The sequence below is a fragment of the Lepus europaeus genome, chromosome 9 (assembly GCF_033115175.1).
Source record: "Lepus europaeus isolate LE1 chromosome 9, mLepTim1.pri, whole genome shotgun sequence".
Taxonomy (NCBI): Eukaryota; Metazoa; Chordata; class Mammalia; order Lagomorpha; family Leporidae; genus Lepus; species Lepus europaeus.
The window spans coordinates 7387563-7402981 of record NC_084835.1 but is presented as its reverse complement, the minus strand read 5'-3'; the positions used below and the strand labels follow the sequence as shown (position 1 = coordinate 7402981).

Below are 15419 nucleotides of genomic sequence, written 5' to 3'. Positions count from 1 at the left end.
AGCTTCAGCTCGGACGGCGCCGGCCGGGGGCGGGACCCGGGGGCGCCGGGCACAGAGCGACACCCGCAGACACCCGCAGCGCGGCCCTGACCCCGCCGGCTGCCCCTCGGGGCTCAGGTCCCTGCTCCTGGCCAGAACCTCCCCTGGGGACCCCTGCCCTGGCGCAGGCAGGAGGAAGAACAAAGCATCCTGAACCCATGTTTTCTAAGAATCAATATATTTTCTTCCTTTGAAATAAATACAAACCAGTTTGAAAGGAGGGGAGAAATCTAGGGGACAGAGGGGAGCGGGGACAGGCCCCAGGCGTTTTTAGTACCAAATGACTCTGGCGCGACCCGGAAACGCAGTTACAAATGAGAATAATTTAAATTCTCCGATAATTACAGTATTTACAGCAGCAGGGGAGGGGGTCACCTAGTGCCCCTCTTCCGGCTGGACAGACATCAGTCCCACTGCTAGGCCGGGCAGATGCCCACTCGCCTCACACCTGCGGGGGCCTCAGGCCTCTGGGCAGTTTCGGATTCTCCGGGCACGAGCGGGCAGAGGTGGCGGGATGGCCTGTCTTACGCAGTGTCCTAACCTCGGCCCACCACCCTGCCCTCCACAGTGCCCTGAGGTCTCTGGGGCTCTGGCCCGTGGGAGCTCCCCTCTGCTGGCGCTGAGCCGCCCTGGGCCCTTGGAGTGTTCTGTACAGTCCAGCTGCACTCGGGGCAGGAGGGACCTCCCCCACCCAGCTTCCCCTGAGACTGGCCCCAAGACCAGGAATGAGTCAGTGCAGAGGCCGGCGCCACTCCAGGACAGCAGGCAGGGGGGGCCGCGTCAGTCGCTGTCGCTGGTCTCGCTGCTCTGCTCGCCCTGCACCTTGCTGCGGTGCTGCAGAGCCCGGTGGTAGGCGATCTGCACCGACTTGCGGATGTTGGACTTGCGGCCCTCCAGCATCTTCTCCTTGTCCAGGTCCTGGTTCACACCCAGAGGCACCAGCTTGGTCCTGGGCAGCCACTGCCTATGGGACAGAGCGAACGTCAGATAAATCCTCGCGGAGACAGCAAGAGCCAGCCCTCCCCACGCCACGGATTGACGCTCCGACCACCCTGGTGGTGCTGGGGTCCCGGACCCCAGCAGACAGTCCTCCCTCAAGGGACAAGAGCCCGCGGTCTGGGGTAAACACCGGCTACCAGGCGCACGAGCAGGACCCGACCCTGGGCCCCAGGCACAGCTTCCTGTGAACAAGCCTTCATGTGTCCAAATGGCAGGACCAGGAGCCAGAGCCTGACAGTCTCCCTGTGGAGGCTGAGGCGGGAAGGCCAAGTCTGGGTCTGGGTCCGGGTGGGGGCCCCCCGTGGGCGGCACTGTCGCGGATGGTCCTGTGGTTTCCAGCTACTGCCCACTCAGCCTCTCAGCCTCAGGTCAACACGCCCGTCTTGCTCAGAGATCTGTTCTGGATCCCGCCCCCGCCGCCACGTGATACCCAGTGTTCGGGAGTCCTGGCGGCCTGCCCCCGCCGCACAGGGCTGCATCCGTGCTGTGACGCGCACCACCTGCTCCCTTCCTTCCTTACCAGGTTCGTTTGTTGTCAAAGAAGAGGACGAGGTAGAGATGCTCTCGGGCTTCCTGGGTCATCTGCTCCCCTAGTTTCAGCACCTCCAGCGGGGGCACAGGAATGGGGACGCCATGGTGGAACACACCTTCTCGTGGCATCTTTGGGTCAATGATCTGAGGGTGCAAGAAGAGGCGGTGGGTCCAGTCTGCTGCCGCCCCACACGACATGGGAAATGGGGACAGAGAAAGGTTGCATGCGACTAGGGCTGCAAGGCTGACCCTTGGCTTCTGCCCACGCTATTTCAGAGCCCAAGGGGCAAAGAGAAAGGAAAGGGAGACCGAGGAGCCGACTGGGAGCCTCTAAACACCCGATACGCAGCATGTGCCTGCAGGCTGGTCGCCGAGGACCCGTGTCCACGGCGAGGGAGTAGCACGGACTGCGTCCTAGGACTGGAAGCCTACCAGAGCTGGGTACGACGGGTACCCCCGGCATTTGGCCCACACCAGGTCCAGAGCGTCCAGAGGGGAGTCTTCATCCTCGGACAGCCAGCCAGCGCTCCGGCCCAGACTCTTCCTCACCACTTCACGGGAGAGAGGAGGCCCATCAGCAGGCGGGGGGCTGACGAGGCCGGGCCGTCGGGACCCCAGCACCCCTGGCCGCGGGCGGGGGTACTTACTGCTGTGGCCCACGCCGCGGCCAGTGCCCACGGAGTAGGCCTCGTTCTCGGTGCCTGAGGTGTCTTCGCTGCTGTCTTCTGGGAACGTGCCCCGAGAGAAGGAGGGCTTGCCCCGGCCTTGCTTTGAGGGTGTTGTGCTGCGGACGAGAACGGGGAATGGCACGGTAGGTGTCCGGGCCTCAAGTCCCCAGGGTCCGCCCCTTTAGGAAAGCAGAGGTTTTAGGAAGAACTTCACGCTCCAACACCCCCGGGCCAGGCTGGTGACCTCGGGGTGGGGCCGTACTGCCCTGTGGTGAGGGGCAGCGCACACCCTCTCTCGAAGGAAACACCTGTGAGATCTAAGGATTCTGAAAAGGGAACACAGCGGCTGGAGGTTGTATGTGGCATCTCTGGATTAGTTTTTTTAAAAAATGCCAAAACAGGTGTGCGGACCAGACCCAGGCCACGGGGCACTGCTGCCGTCAAAGCATCGGTTTAACCCAGGATGCCTCCTCCTGCTTCTGACCCGCTTACTCCGCAGAGAACGGTGGGTCTGAGCCATCTTGCTCTAGGCCGAGTCGGCTGTGACCCCACTCCTAGCTGGGAAGCCCGGAGGCGAGCCCGGACCTGGGGGACGGATACCTGGTCCGGTCCGAGGCAGCGCTGCTGCTGCTGCTGCTGCTGGACTCGGAGTCCGAGCTGCTCCGGGGAAGGCTGCAGTCATTCCGGTAGACCAGGAAGCTCTTCTTGACGGGCTGGCTCCCACCACTAAAGCCGTTGGCCGGTAAGTCTTGGTTGGGGGGAGGGGAAGGAAGGAAGATGTAGATCAGAGGTAGCATGGGGCCGAGAGGGACTCGGAGCTTGGGTTCCCTGTCTGTGCTTGGCCAGCAGAGCTAGCTACGGCAGGTCCACCACAGCTGGCTGGAGCCCCGCCCCGCCCCTTCCTCCCGCAGCAGTCACTGCTCTCCGGACACAGGTGACCTCAACGGCAGGAATCCCCAAGGAAGTTGAGAAGAGAGAAGGTGAAGTGACGGATGGGAACCTGGCCGGTCAGGGTCTCCGGGTCTCAGTCCCCACTCTAGGATGAGGGGTGGCGGAAAGGAAGCCTAGCGTGCCCTTCCGGCTCGCTCTCTTGTGGCTGAGGCTATGGGGGGAGCATTGGCCGTGCTGCTCACTCTCTGGGGGGCTGGGTGATGGTGAGGCTCACCCATTGGGGGGTCTTCTGTGGACTTATCACTGTCGCTGTCTGAGCTCGAACTGGGCCGGGGGCTCCTACCCCGCTTGCGCTGACGCAGGGAGCCCATGATGGGGAGCTGGGGGGGCCCCACAGGGCTGCCTCCGTGGCTGGGGGTCATCTGGCTCTCCCGGTTTTTGGGGGGCCGGCCCGGCCTCTTGGGCGGTCCAGCTGTCTTCGGGTTCTTTTTGGAGAACAGAACTGAGGTTCTCCTGCCCACCTCATGTGCGGGGGTTGAGGACATGTTGGGACCCAGGCCTGGAGCAGAGAGAGAGAGAAGTAGAGTTGGTGAGGGGCCTGCAGAACGGCAGCTGTGCAGGGCCATGCCCTGGGTAGACAGGACCATTGCTGCAGCTAGAGGGGGAGAGGAACATGGACCGGCACAAACAGCCAGAGGGCAGCTGTGCAGGGCCATGTCCTGGGTAGACAGGACCATTACCGCAGCTAAGGGGGAGAGGAACATGGACCGGCACAAACAGCCAGAGGGCAGCTGTGCAGGGCCATTACCGCAGCTAAGGGGGAGAGGAACATGGACCGGCACAAACAGCCAGAGGGCAGCTGTGCAGGGCCATGCCCTGGGTAGACAGGACCATTACTGCAGCTAGAGGGGGGAGAGGAACATGGACCGGCACACAAACAGCCAGAGAGGCAGCTAAGAGGCCCCTGACGGGGGAGTGAGGGCGAAAGTGCGCTAGCTGTGCAGGAGGGACCTCTGCCGGTGGTGGCAGGGGCCGAGGGTGTGCTGCGCTGAGCCAACGTCTGCCCAGCTTTGGGGTCTGCCTTGCCATGGGGTTCAGACCTTTGCTTGTCTCCTGGCTGCTGCTCTCCTCTGCGGCACTGTCCGTCTGTCCGTCCTTGTCGCAGGCTGCTGGGTGGGGTGTGAGGCTGCCGCGGCTCGAGGGGCCGTGCCGCTCGGGCCCGTCCCGTCCCGTCTCCCGCTGGTGGGCCAGCTTCCGCCGCAGCGCCGTCATCTCCTTCTTGATCATCTTGGCGCGCCGTGAGCGGCCCACGCTCTGCTTGCTGGCGTTCACCTCGTCCAGCCGCTCCAGCAGCAGCTTCAGCTGCTCTTCCACAGGCAGGTGCTTCTGGTTCTCCAGCAGAACCAGCCGCTCGTCCTCTGCTGCGGGAGGTAGGGCCGGGGGGCGGGTCAGACTCGAGGCAGCCCTCAGGCCCCTCGAACCTGGGCAGGCAGCTAGAGACCCACTGTTTCCCCCTTGCCTCTCACCAGCAGCAGGTGTAAAACAACAGCCCCAAGGAGTGGGGTGCCGGCACTATCGATTCACGTGGTCTGGTTTCCTGGGGAGAGCCTGCCACTGCGCAGCCTGGCTGCGTGTGCCTACACTGCCTGCTCACAGGAGGGGACTTGTGGGAAGCCCTCCAGCCCTGGCACAGGCCTCTGCACATGCGTGTGACTTATCACCCACCATCTTCAGCGTGGTGTGGGGCCTCGTCTCCAGCCAGGTTGTGTGGGATATGCATGCCCGTCTCAAAGTCAATGCCCATTTTTTCTGCCTGGCGCCGGGCCTGGCGGAGCACGGCGCCACCTTGCTCACGGAGCCGCACTGCAGCACGGTAGAAGATGGTGTCCTTGGCGTTATACTTGAGGCAGTTGCTGACAATGAGGTTGAAGTCCTCCTCAAAGTCGTCAAAGTTCAGGTAGCGGTAAGCCTCCAAGTTCTGCTTCATGGTGAAAAAATCCATGGGCTTTTTGATGTGGTCCAGGTAGTCAGGTACCTGGGAGAGCAGGGTGGGCGTGTCCAAGTGGAGGTGAGCTCCTCGTTCCCCAAACCCTGCTCCTAAGACATGCTTCCAGTGCATCCAGCAACCTCCTCCCACCACACCTAGAGGCAGGCGGTAGCACAGAGGAAAGGACCAACGGATTCCAGTGCTGACGTCCCCAGTCACAAGTGTGACCCCGGAGCAGCTCAGCCTCTCCGGGCCTTCCTTCCCTGGAGAGCGGTGCTGAACACACACCCTCTCACGGAGGCCTGGGGAGGCCCGGGGAACACCAGCTTGCATCTCTGGCTCTCTGTGGCAGTGACATCGGTGAGGCGACTGCTGCCTCAGGCCCCTCGGAGAGGTCTGCAGTGAGGACCTGGGCCTTCAGAGCTGCTGCGTTAGGCCGGGCCCGCTGAAGCCTCTGTCCTGGGGTTCAGCACCCCAAGTGTCTGCCTGCCCTGGGACCGTCCACTTGGCAGACCGAGTCCCTGCCTCGGGGGAAGGCGTGCAGACTGCCTCCCATGCCGGGACCCTGGGTGGAACAGGGACGAGACAGAGTCCAGGCGAGCCGTGTGGCTCCGGTTCCTCTCGCCCTGAGCCACCAGCCCCTCTTCAAGGTCCCACCTAGTTCCTGGCCCAGACCTGTAGCGGGGTCCAACAGGGAGGAGCGGGAAGAAGGCGGGGCGAGGGGAAGGGGTTCTTACTTCGTCCGATTCGGTTACCTCGGACAGAGGGACCGGCTCGCTGAAGATGTTGCCCGTGTCCTTCTCCTGCAGCTGCTCCAAGGTCTTGCGAAGCAGGATGAGGAAAGGGGTCAGCTGCATCTCCATGGCGACCTGCTGCACCTTGATCTGACACACGAAAAGGCCCCACCGTCAGGACCAAGCCCGGCCCGCGACATGAGGTCTGAGACCCCCGCCCGGCTCCGGAACTTGCCTGCCCGAGCCTAGCCCCGTGACACCTCCCCAGCGATCGTGGCCTCACTCGTCCGTGCCCCCCCAGCTCCCTGCGTCACTCAAGCAAGGATTCCACTCTCACACTCCTGTGACATTCTGCTCCCATGGCCCGTATTAGCGGCCCTGACACAACAGCCCTATTGCTTCCTGGCTGGGGTCATGGAGTGTTGTCTTCTCCCGGTTCTGTTTTGTCCTGAGTACAACAGGGCTGGCCCAAGAGTACTCACCGTCTCTCTTTTAAGCTTCTCTCGCTTCCGGATCAGTTCCACCAGCAGCCGAGCTCGCTCCAGGTCGTGCCGGAGCCGCTGCCAGGACTTCAGCTGTTCTTTGAGGGCCCAGTTCTTATCCTCTGAATCTCTCTATTGAGGGAAGAGGGGGATCAGGAGATGGTGAGAGAGCCTACAGAAAGGCCAGAGGGGAGGAGAGATCCCAGGAAGCTTAGGTCAAGGGCACGTGAAACCGAAGGGGCAAGGACGAGTAATTTATTGGTGGCTCCTCCATCTCCATGCCCCTAGGACCTGGTACAAAGGAAATGGCTAGTTTGTGTTTGCTGAATGAATGAATGAATGAGCAAATGGGAACGAGCTGGTGATCTGTGAAACGCTGAGCTTGAGGGCCAGCGTAAAGCAGGACACAGCCTATGCCCTCTGCTATGGGAAGCCACAGCTGCACATCTTGCCTCTGTCCCCTGACCAGTTCCCCGCCCAGGGCAGCGGACACGGTACCCCGACTTGGTCACAGTTCCTCTGAGACTGCAGATGTGTCTGCAGGCGCCGCAGCAGCGGGACCCCGTTCCGTGACTGCCGCTTCAGTGTCCAGTAGCTGTGCAGCCTCTGCATAAACTGGCTCTTCCTCTGGATGCTCAGACGGTTGGTGATTTTACTAAGCCTGAGAAACAAGGGACAGAGAGAACAACCTCTTGGGCCCTGATTCCTGTAGGCAGTACAGGAGTCTCTGGCCAGTGAGAATTCCTGAAGGATGTGTCTCTTGTCAAAACAGCCTGGGATTCGGGCTAAAGGCGAGTAAGTGGTGCCATCAACAGCCTCACCACAGACAGGCAATCAAGTTCCCAGCCCAAGCAGGATCTCGTGCCCTGTGCTCGGGGCAGCCAGGGAGGCCTGGCCCGGCGCCTGCTGTAGTCAGTGCAGCCTATCTCACCTGGGACACTCCCTGAAAAAGTGCCTTAGAAGATTTTAAAAATCAAGTACAGGGGGGCCGGCACCACGGCTCACTAGGCTAATCCTCCACCTTGCGGTGCTGGCACCCTAGGTTCTAGTCCTGGTCGGGGCACCGGATTCTGTCCCGGTTGCCCCTCTTCTAGGCCAGCTCTCTGCTGTGGCCTGGGAGTGCAGTGGAGGATGGCCCAAGACCCTGGGCCCTGCACCCGCATGGGAGACCAGGAGAAGCACCTGGCTCCTGCCATCAGATCAGCGTGGTGCGCCGGCCGCAGCGGCCATTGGGGAGGGTGAACCAACGGCAAAGGAAGACCTTTCTCTCTGTCTCTCTCTTGCACTGTCCACTCTGCCTGTCAAAAAAAAAAAAAAAAAAAATCAAGTACAGGGGTCGGTGCTGTGGCGTAGCGGGTAAAGCCACTGCCTGCAGTGCCAGCGTCCCATATGGTGCTGGTCGAGTCCTGGCTGCTCCGTGTCCAATGCAGCTCTCCGCTATGGCCTGGGAAAGCAGCAGAAGATGGCCCAAGTCCTTGGGCCCCTGTACCCGCAAGGGAGACCTGGAAGAAGCTCCTGGCTCTGGGCTTCCAATCAGCACAGCTCTGGCCATTGCAGCCATCTGGGGAGTGAACCAGCAGATGGAAGACCTCTCTCTCTGCTTCTGACTCTGCCTTTCAAATAAATAAAAATAAATCTTAAAAAAAAAAAATCAAGTACAACTGTACTGAGATACCTGTACCAAATCAACCAAATGGCACGAGACTTGTAAATTACTGATGATCTGGGGCCAGCGCCGTGGCTCCATCAGGTTCAGCCACCATCTGCAGTGCCAGCATCCCATCCAAGCGCCGGTTCAAGTCCTGGCTGCTCTACTTCCAATCCCGCTCCCAGCTAACGGCCTGGGAAGCAGTGGAAAATGGCCCAAGTGCTCGGGCCCCCTTGCGCACGTGGCAGACCCGGAAGCAGCTCCTGGCTTCGGATCAGCCCAGTTCCAGCCCTGTGACCATCTGGGGAGTGAACCAGCAGACAGAAGCTCTCTGTCCGTCTCTCCCCACTCTGTAACTCCACCTTTCAAATAAATAAATCTTTAAAAAACACAAATTAATTAATGATCACAGGCCATGTGAGTAGCAGTCCACACCCTACAACTGCTTCCCTTCATTTCGTTTGCGCCTAGCGTCACGGTCCAGCCATATTTTTCCCATTGTAGCTGATGGGTTCCATCCTCTTTCCTCCTAACTTAACACACGACACCATCAAAACCAAAGGCACCCTAAGACACCTGTTACACCTGGCAGGTACAGGCTGATGTTCTGGCTGCTGATGTTCGGAGCAGGTCAGCTGCTAAAATAACCTCTTCTGGGATTTAGGTGGCTTTTTGTTTAACTTCTTTTTTTCTTTATTAGTCTAGCTCCTGACAGGAAGAAGGTAACCCAGTCCTGCCATTTCTCCTCCTAGGCTGTCACTTCCTCTCCAGGAGGCCGGCTTCTGCCCTCATCTGCCAGGCCACCTGCTCCCCACATACCTGTGCGGTGGTATGCAGGGCACTGACACCACAGGTGCTGCTGCCCGTTTCTCCGCCAGGATCTTCCGTGCCTTCTTCATCTTGATCCGGGATTTGGCCTTGGCCTTTTTGACCTTCTCTGAGCTCCAGCCCTTACCCTCATCCTCCTCTTCATCCTCCTCTTCCTCACCCTCGCTGTGGGACAGGGCAGGCAGGCGGCGTGCTGAGCCTGGGGGCGTGTGGATGTCACAGTAGGCCGTCTTTCGGACGCTGAAGGAGGTGCCGTTGGCACCTGTCTCCCGCACAGGCTCCATCTTCATATAGAGGCCGGCCTGCTGGGCGCACGTCACGTGGAAGGCTGTGTAGCAGTTGGCCTTATGGCACTGGATGCACGCCCCCGAGCCCCGCTGCTTGCAAATGTAGCAGGTGAGCTTCCAGCGGGCTGGCGGGATGTGCTCAATGCTGTCGATGGGCTCGAGGAAGACGGTGTTGGCGAAGCAGACCTCGGGGATCCACAGGGCACACACTACGTGGGCCCAGCGCCCGTCGTCTGTCTGCTTGAAGGCACCACCCTTATTGGGGCACAGGGCACAATCCACAGCGCGTGAGGGTGACTGCAGGCAGCGCCGGCACAGCCACTGGCCCTCGGGTATGTAGGGGACACCGTAGCACTCCTGGTGCACGGCCAGGTTGCACATGTCACAGAAGAGGATGACATTGCTGTTCTGGCACTCACCATCGTTGCAGATACAGCACACGGCGTCCTCGTCCACCAGTGCATTAGGGTCACCTTTGTTGTGACTCTCAAAGTAGGACTCCTTCTCCAGCCGGTCCATCAGGTACTCAAAGATCTCCTGCGGGATGGGGCTCACGCCCTCCGTCTTCCGCCGCTCGTTCATGATGTCCAGCCAGATGTAGTCCTCCTCGTCCATGTCGTACTCCACCTCCTCGTCCAGCTCCTCGGCGGACTTCTCAATGTACCTGTGTGCACACGGGCAGCTCAGCGTCACACGGCCGAGACGCCCCTCCCTCACAGATGAGCCCTCTGAATCGCTCTATGGAGGGCTGCACCTGCTCTGCGCTTGTGCCTTCCCAGGGGCCGTCTCATTCCACGCTCACCTTGACCCAGCTACTCAAGGAGGCCTGGGGAGGTTAACATACCCTGGGCTCATCTGTGACAAAGCGTGGAGTGGGGTGTGGACCAGGCCTGCTACTCCAAAGCTCATCTCCTGGATACATGACACCATTGGGGCAGAGGCTCCACCAGATGCCTAAGGGGCGGGGCGGCTGGGACCGAGAGGGAGTGTGGATGAAGGTCCTGGATGTCACTGGCAGACTGTACGTAACCTGTCTGGCAGCATCTGGGTCTCCCTCATACAGGCACTGCTGTGCTCTGGACAGCCTTGGCCGACCACCTGAACAGCTCCCATCTACTAAGCATTTACCAGGAGCCAGGCACCGAGCTGTCAGCCCCTGTAGCCGCACCACAGCCAAGGCTCAGTGGTCTCACTGTCCTCATTCCATGGAGGAGGCGCTGACAGAGCCGGCAGAACCTCCAAGGCCAGCAGGCGCCCCTCCCCCTCGCCATGTTCTGGGTAGCCTGGACTCCAGCCCTGGGAACCTCAGGGAGAGAGGGGAAGACCGGCGCTTCAGCTCCGTACAGACCGGACTGCACCCTGCCTCTGCCACACAGCGGCCCTCAGAACACCACCGTTCTTCTCTGACCCTCAGTTTTACTGCGGGCAGAATGGGTACTGATGGCACCTACCAGCTCAGACCGTTTCAGGAGTAAGTGGAGTTACAAAAATGAATGGGCTAAACCAAGTGGCACACAGTAGGCCTTGAAACATGCTAGCTCCTGTCGCCCAGCCTCTCTCCCCACAGGGGGAATGGGGCTCTGGGGCCAGGCAGCCAGGACCCTGTGAGAAGGAGCCACGCCCACGGGGTCCGGGCGTCATCTGGGAAGTGGCGATGCTGCCGTGAGCATGAAGTGAGCAACGTGCTGAGTTCCCTGTGCCACTAGCGTCGCGTAGCCCCACCCACACTGCCCCGTCACAGGACAGAGGAAGGGACCACACAAACGCTGCCGCCGTTTGTCGCAGGCACCCGGGGGCGGGGGGGTGCCTGTAGGAAGCAGCTCCTCGCTGAGCTCCTACCTCTTCCCCAAGGTGACTGCAAACTCCCCAACTCTGAGCATCTATGACTCAGGGCTGCTGAACCATCTGGCTCCCCCAGCCCTGTGCCAGCTCTTAGCACCACTTCTCACCCTTTTCTCTGCCACGACACGCATGACATCACGGGACGGTGCCCGACGCCCACAGGCCTGCGGAATTCAGGCTGCAGCATAGACAACAAGAGCGCTAGCAATGCGACTCCTGACACAGCAGCTGGCACGTCACCCTCTCCTCCTCTCCTCTCCAGGAGACATCAGAATGCTAACAGGGGCCAGTGCTGTGGCACAGCAGGCTAGCCTCCGCCTGTGGCACTGGCATCCCACATGGGCCCCGGTTCAAGTCCCGTCTGCTCCACTTCTGATCCAGCTCTCTGCTCGGGCCTGAAAAAGCAGTCGATGGCCCAAGTGCCTGGGCCGCGGCACCCACATGGGAGACCTGGATGAAGCAGCCCAGCTCTGGCCGCTGTGGCCATCTGGAGAGTGAACCAGAGGATGGAAGACTCTCTCTCTCTCTCTCTCTCTGTAACTCTGCCTCTCAAATAAACAAGTAAATCTCAAAAAAAAATTTTTTTTCAGGCAAAAGGGATGGTATTAAAGGCATGACCTCAGATCTTGTCCAATTTATAAAAAAAGTAAATCATTTATAAAACTCGAGCAGTTTCACTAATGACAGAAACAAATGACAGGCAACACACTTGCCAACTGATTGCAGCGCAGCCACGGAAACTGCTCCCCGGGGAGATCAAGTCCCGGGGGAGGCGGCCTTCTGAAGAAAAGGGGCTGGGCGGGAGAGCAGACAGTGGGAAGGCAGAGCCGGCGGCACCCACGGAGGACAGGGAGGGAGGGAGACGGGCGGGCTAGTGTCAGAGCAGACAGTGGGAAGGCAGAGCCGGCGGCACCCATGGAGGACGGGGAAGGAGGGAGACCGGCAAAACTCCAGTGGGGAGGGACCGAAGACTCACCCTGGGCCACACGGCTGTGTCCCCGCAGGTCTGCCTTCTAAGGACAGAGATGTACTGTACTGTCACATGGACCGTCTCCACGGCACACCCCGTACCGCCACACGGACCGTCTCCACGGCACACCCCTTTACCCTGTACCGTCACACGGACCGTCTCCACGGCACACCCCTTTACCCCGTACCGTCACACGGACCGTCTCCACGGCACACCCCTTTACCCTGTACCGTCTCCACGGCACACCCCTTTACCCTGTACCGTCTCCACGGCACACTCCTTTACCCTGTACCGTCTCCACGGCACACCCCTTTACCCTGTACCGTCTCCACGGCCCACCCCTTTACCCTGTACCGTCTCCACGGCACACCCCTTTACCCTGTACCGTCTCCACAGCACACTCCTTTACCCTGTACCGTCTCCACGGCACACCCCTTTACCTCAGACCCGTCAGAACCTGGCCCTCGCGCTGGCTCCGTAAGCTGCGCCAGACTGCTCCGGGGCTCCAGGCCTAGGCTGTGAGCTGCGCTTTCCCGAGGACCTCCCCATGCAGGTTCCTCAGCACAGCGGCCCCGCCCCCTCCCTCGTCTTCTACCTCGCACCGAAGGGATTTACCTCTGTGATGCCTGTGACCCAGTGGGAAGCCCAGCCCCTGGCTGTCTTGGAAGGAATGGGATACAAAGAAGCCACGAAGTGAAAACAAGCAGAGGGACAGTACAGAACACATGCTGCTGACCCTGACCGCACAGGAAATTCTCCCACACCCGCAGTGCCCCCACGCCCCCACGCCCCGGCCTTCTCCCTCTCGCTGCAGCCGCTCTCACACAGCGAGGGAGCGGAGAGGAAGGGACAGCAGCAGGGCACAGCTCTGGGGCCACAGGACCGGGGTCTGACTCCCAGTCCAGCGACCTACCAGCACGGGCCCTTCCTTACGTCTGGCATTTTCTGGACTGGTGAATGAGAACCACACCTACTCTAGAGCCAGGAGACCAGAATGAGGAGTGGCTGCCCCACACTGAGCGCGGGCTGCCAGGGGCGGTGCAGGGAGCGGGCCCATCAGCAGGGTGCCGCTGCTCTCCCGGCCCTGGCGGGCCAGTGTTCCTCCACCGGGCTGGACCCCCGCCCCCTCCGGCGCTCGCTGGCTAGACAGCCTCCCCTGACCAGTTTCCCAGAGGCCTCACCGGTAGTAGGAAGTGGGCCGGGGCGGGGCGTCCGGGGTGTCCTGCTCCAGCTCCCGGTACACCACCTCGGGCAGCTTGGGCGTGGTGCTGGCAGGGGCGCCGTGGTGGTGGTGGTTGGAGTCCTTGCGCTTCTCCTTGCTCTTGTGCTTGCCGGCCTTGGGCGCGGCGGCCGGGGCCTCGCCGTTCTCCTTGTTGCTGCCGCTCTCGGGGGCCTCCTCGGGGGCCTCCTCGTCCTCAGACACCACGTCCAGGTTGTCGAAGATGCTGATGCGGTGCACGCGCCCGTGCAGGTCCACCTCCACCATGCGCTGCGCCTGCGCGTAGCTCATCACCTCACGGCCTGGAGACTGTGACACCTCGGAGGGGCTGGGGGACTGCTTGTTGGCCGGGCGGGACTGGCGCCCCTTCTTCTTGTGCCTGCGGAGCGGGGTCTGCTGCGGGGGGGGCGGGTTGTCGTGGTCATAGTGGTACAGGTGGTACTCGATGCCGCTGTAGCTCTTGTAGACCTTGCGGCAGGTCTCCACGGGGCACTCGTACGGTGGCTTCGTTGCCCGCAAGTTGTGGCAGAACGTCTTCACGTCGAAGTCCACCCCCATGCTGTCACATCTGGAACACACACAGCAGTCAGCACAGGCCCGCGGGGAGCCCCCGTCCTCCCCAGGAGGCCCGCGGCCTCGGCCCACGTCGTCCCTGGTCGCGCACGGTCACCCTGCCCCGTGTCTCAACTCCTCTCCGCGGACCTCCCAGGAGGCCGCCAAGCAGCGGGCGTCCTAACGCTGTCCTGCCGCCCCCAGCCTCCATCTTCTCCCCGGCGGGGCTCCAGGAGCTCTCCCGCCGTGGGGCGCTGGTTCCCGGTCCAGAGCCTGGTCGAGGTGCTGCCACTCCCTGAATGGACACCCCCCCCCACGACGCCTCCGCCCCGAGTGGCGGGCTCCTACTGCACAGCTCCGTCACGGCTTCTCCGCTCTGCCGAGGGGCACCGAACTTAAAGGGCAACCATTCTCACTCCCACCCCGCCAGCTACCACGCTGGCCGCTGTCAAGGCCGACCACAGCAGACGGGGCGCTGCACGGTGGACGCCAGAGCCGACTCCGCGCGGTCTAGCGGGTCGCAGCACGCACCGGCTCTCAGGTTTTGGAATAACCTGTTGCACGGACAGCTGCAGGAGGCCCCCAGCTTTGGAGCCGCCAGGCCGGGACGAAAGCTGGTTTTGCTCCCGGGGCCGGCAGAAGTGAGCGCTTCCTGCCCGGCCTTGGCGCTGCCGGAGGCCAGCCCGGCAAGGGCAGCAGCGCGGGAGCCCTGCACCCGCCCACGCTCGCACCAGGTCCCGCGGACACCGCCGGGAACGGCACGACCCCGGCTCCCGGGTGAGGGCGGGCGGACGGCACCAGCCTGCCCGCTGCCTGCCCCTCCGCCCAGCAGGGCCCTGGCAGGCAGAGCCGCCCCGAGCTCCCGGTGCTGCAGACCCACCGGGCCCTGCCTGCAGCTGCAAGCGCAACCCCAGCTCCCTCTGCTCCCCGCCCGCGGGCGCTCTCCCACCAGCCGGGGCCCAGGTGGCCGCCCAGGCTCGGGCAACACCCCGCGGGAGGGGCTGGGGGCTGCAGGAAGCGGGCCCGGCCCGGCCCCGGCCCGCAGGCGGCGGCGCTTCCCCTTTGTCGGGACGGCTGCAAGTTCCGCGGGGCTCCGGCGGCCCCCGAGGAGACACTGCTGCCCGGGATGCGCGCCGGGGGCGAGCGCGCTGTCCGCTCCTCCGGCGGCCGCGGCCACTCCCGCCCTGGCCCCAGGCCTGCACTCACCGGCCACCTCGAGTCCGGGCTCATCGCCGGGGGCGCCCGCCGGGGCTCCGACCCCTCCCGGGGAGGCCGGCGGGGAAAGGCGGGCCGGGGAGGGCGAACCCCCACGCTGCAGACCTCGGCTGTCGCCACCCCGGCCCCCCGGCCGCCCCACGCGCTGACCCCTGCCGCTCCCGGCCCCGCCGGCGCCCCCGCGTCTCAACTCCGCCGGCCGCGGCCCGTTTCCCCAGTCCCTAGGTTGCCTGGGCTCGGGACCCGGCGCGGCCGGAACAATAGAGGCTCCCGGAGGCAGCGCGGGGACAGCGGCGGCGGGGACCGTGGCGGCAAAGGCAGCGGCAGCGGCAGCGGCAGCGGCGGAGGCGACGGCGTCTGCGCAGGGTAAACGCGGCGCCGCGGCGCAGCCGGGCCGCACTTTCGCCACGGCTCGCTGCCGGGCCGCCGAGGCTCCCGCGGCTCGGGGGACGCTCCCGGACGTGAGGCAGGGCTCCTCCAGCACCTCCATCTCTGAGTCGAGCTTCTGGGCCCCGAGCCCGCGGGGG

General features: G+C 62.8%; 1 protein-coding gene across 6 annotated transcripts; it reads right to left on the bottom strand.

Annotated features, from left to right (window-relative positions):
- Positions 1-203: 203 nt before the first annotated feature.
- Positions 204-15182, bottom strand: BRPF1 (bromodomain and PHD finger containing 1). 6 transcript variants are annotated; one of them, XM_062200395.1, is made up of 14 exons: positions 14884-15182; positions 13088-13693; positions 8799-9758; positions 6830-6992; positions 6332-6463; positions 5853-5999; positions 4854-5163; positions 4229-4549; positions 3403-3687; positions 2838-2985; positions 2217-2416; positions 2002-2120; positions 1559-1713; positions 204-1003 (listed from the first exon to the last, which is right to left on the bottom strand). In XM_062200395.1, the coding sequence occupies exons 2-14, from the start codon at positions 13681-13683 to the stop codon at positions 820-822; spliced, it is 3720 nt and encodes a 1239-aa protein (XP_062056379.1). In that variant the 5' UTR covers positions 13684-13693; positions 14884-15182; the 3' UTR covers positions 204-819. The 6 variants fall into 6 exon arrangements, with proteins under 6 accessions (XP_062056379.1, XP_062056380.1, XP_062056382.1 ...); XM_062200396.1 differs by having other exon boundaries at positions 2217-2353; positions 14884-15181; XM_062200397.1 differs by having other exon boundaries at positions 205-1003; positions 2217-2353; positions 5871-5999; positions 14884-15180.
- Positions 15183-15419: the final 237 nt, after the last annotated feature.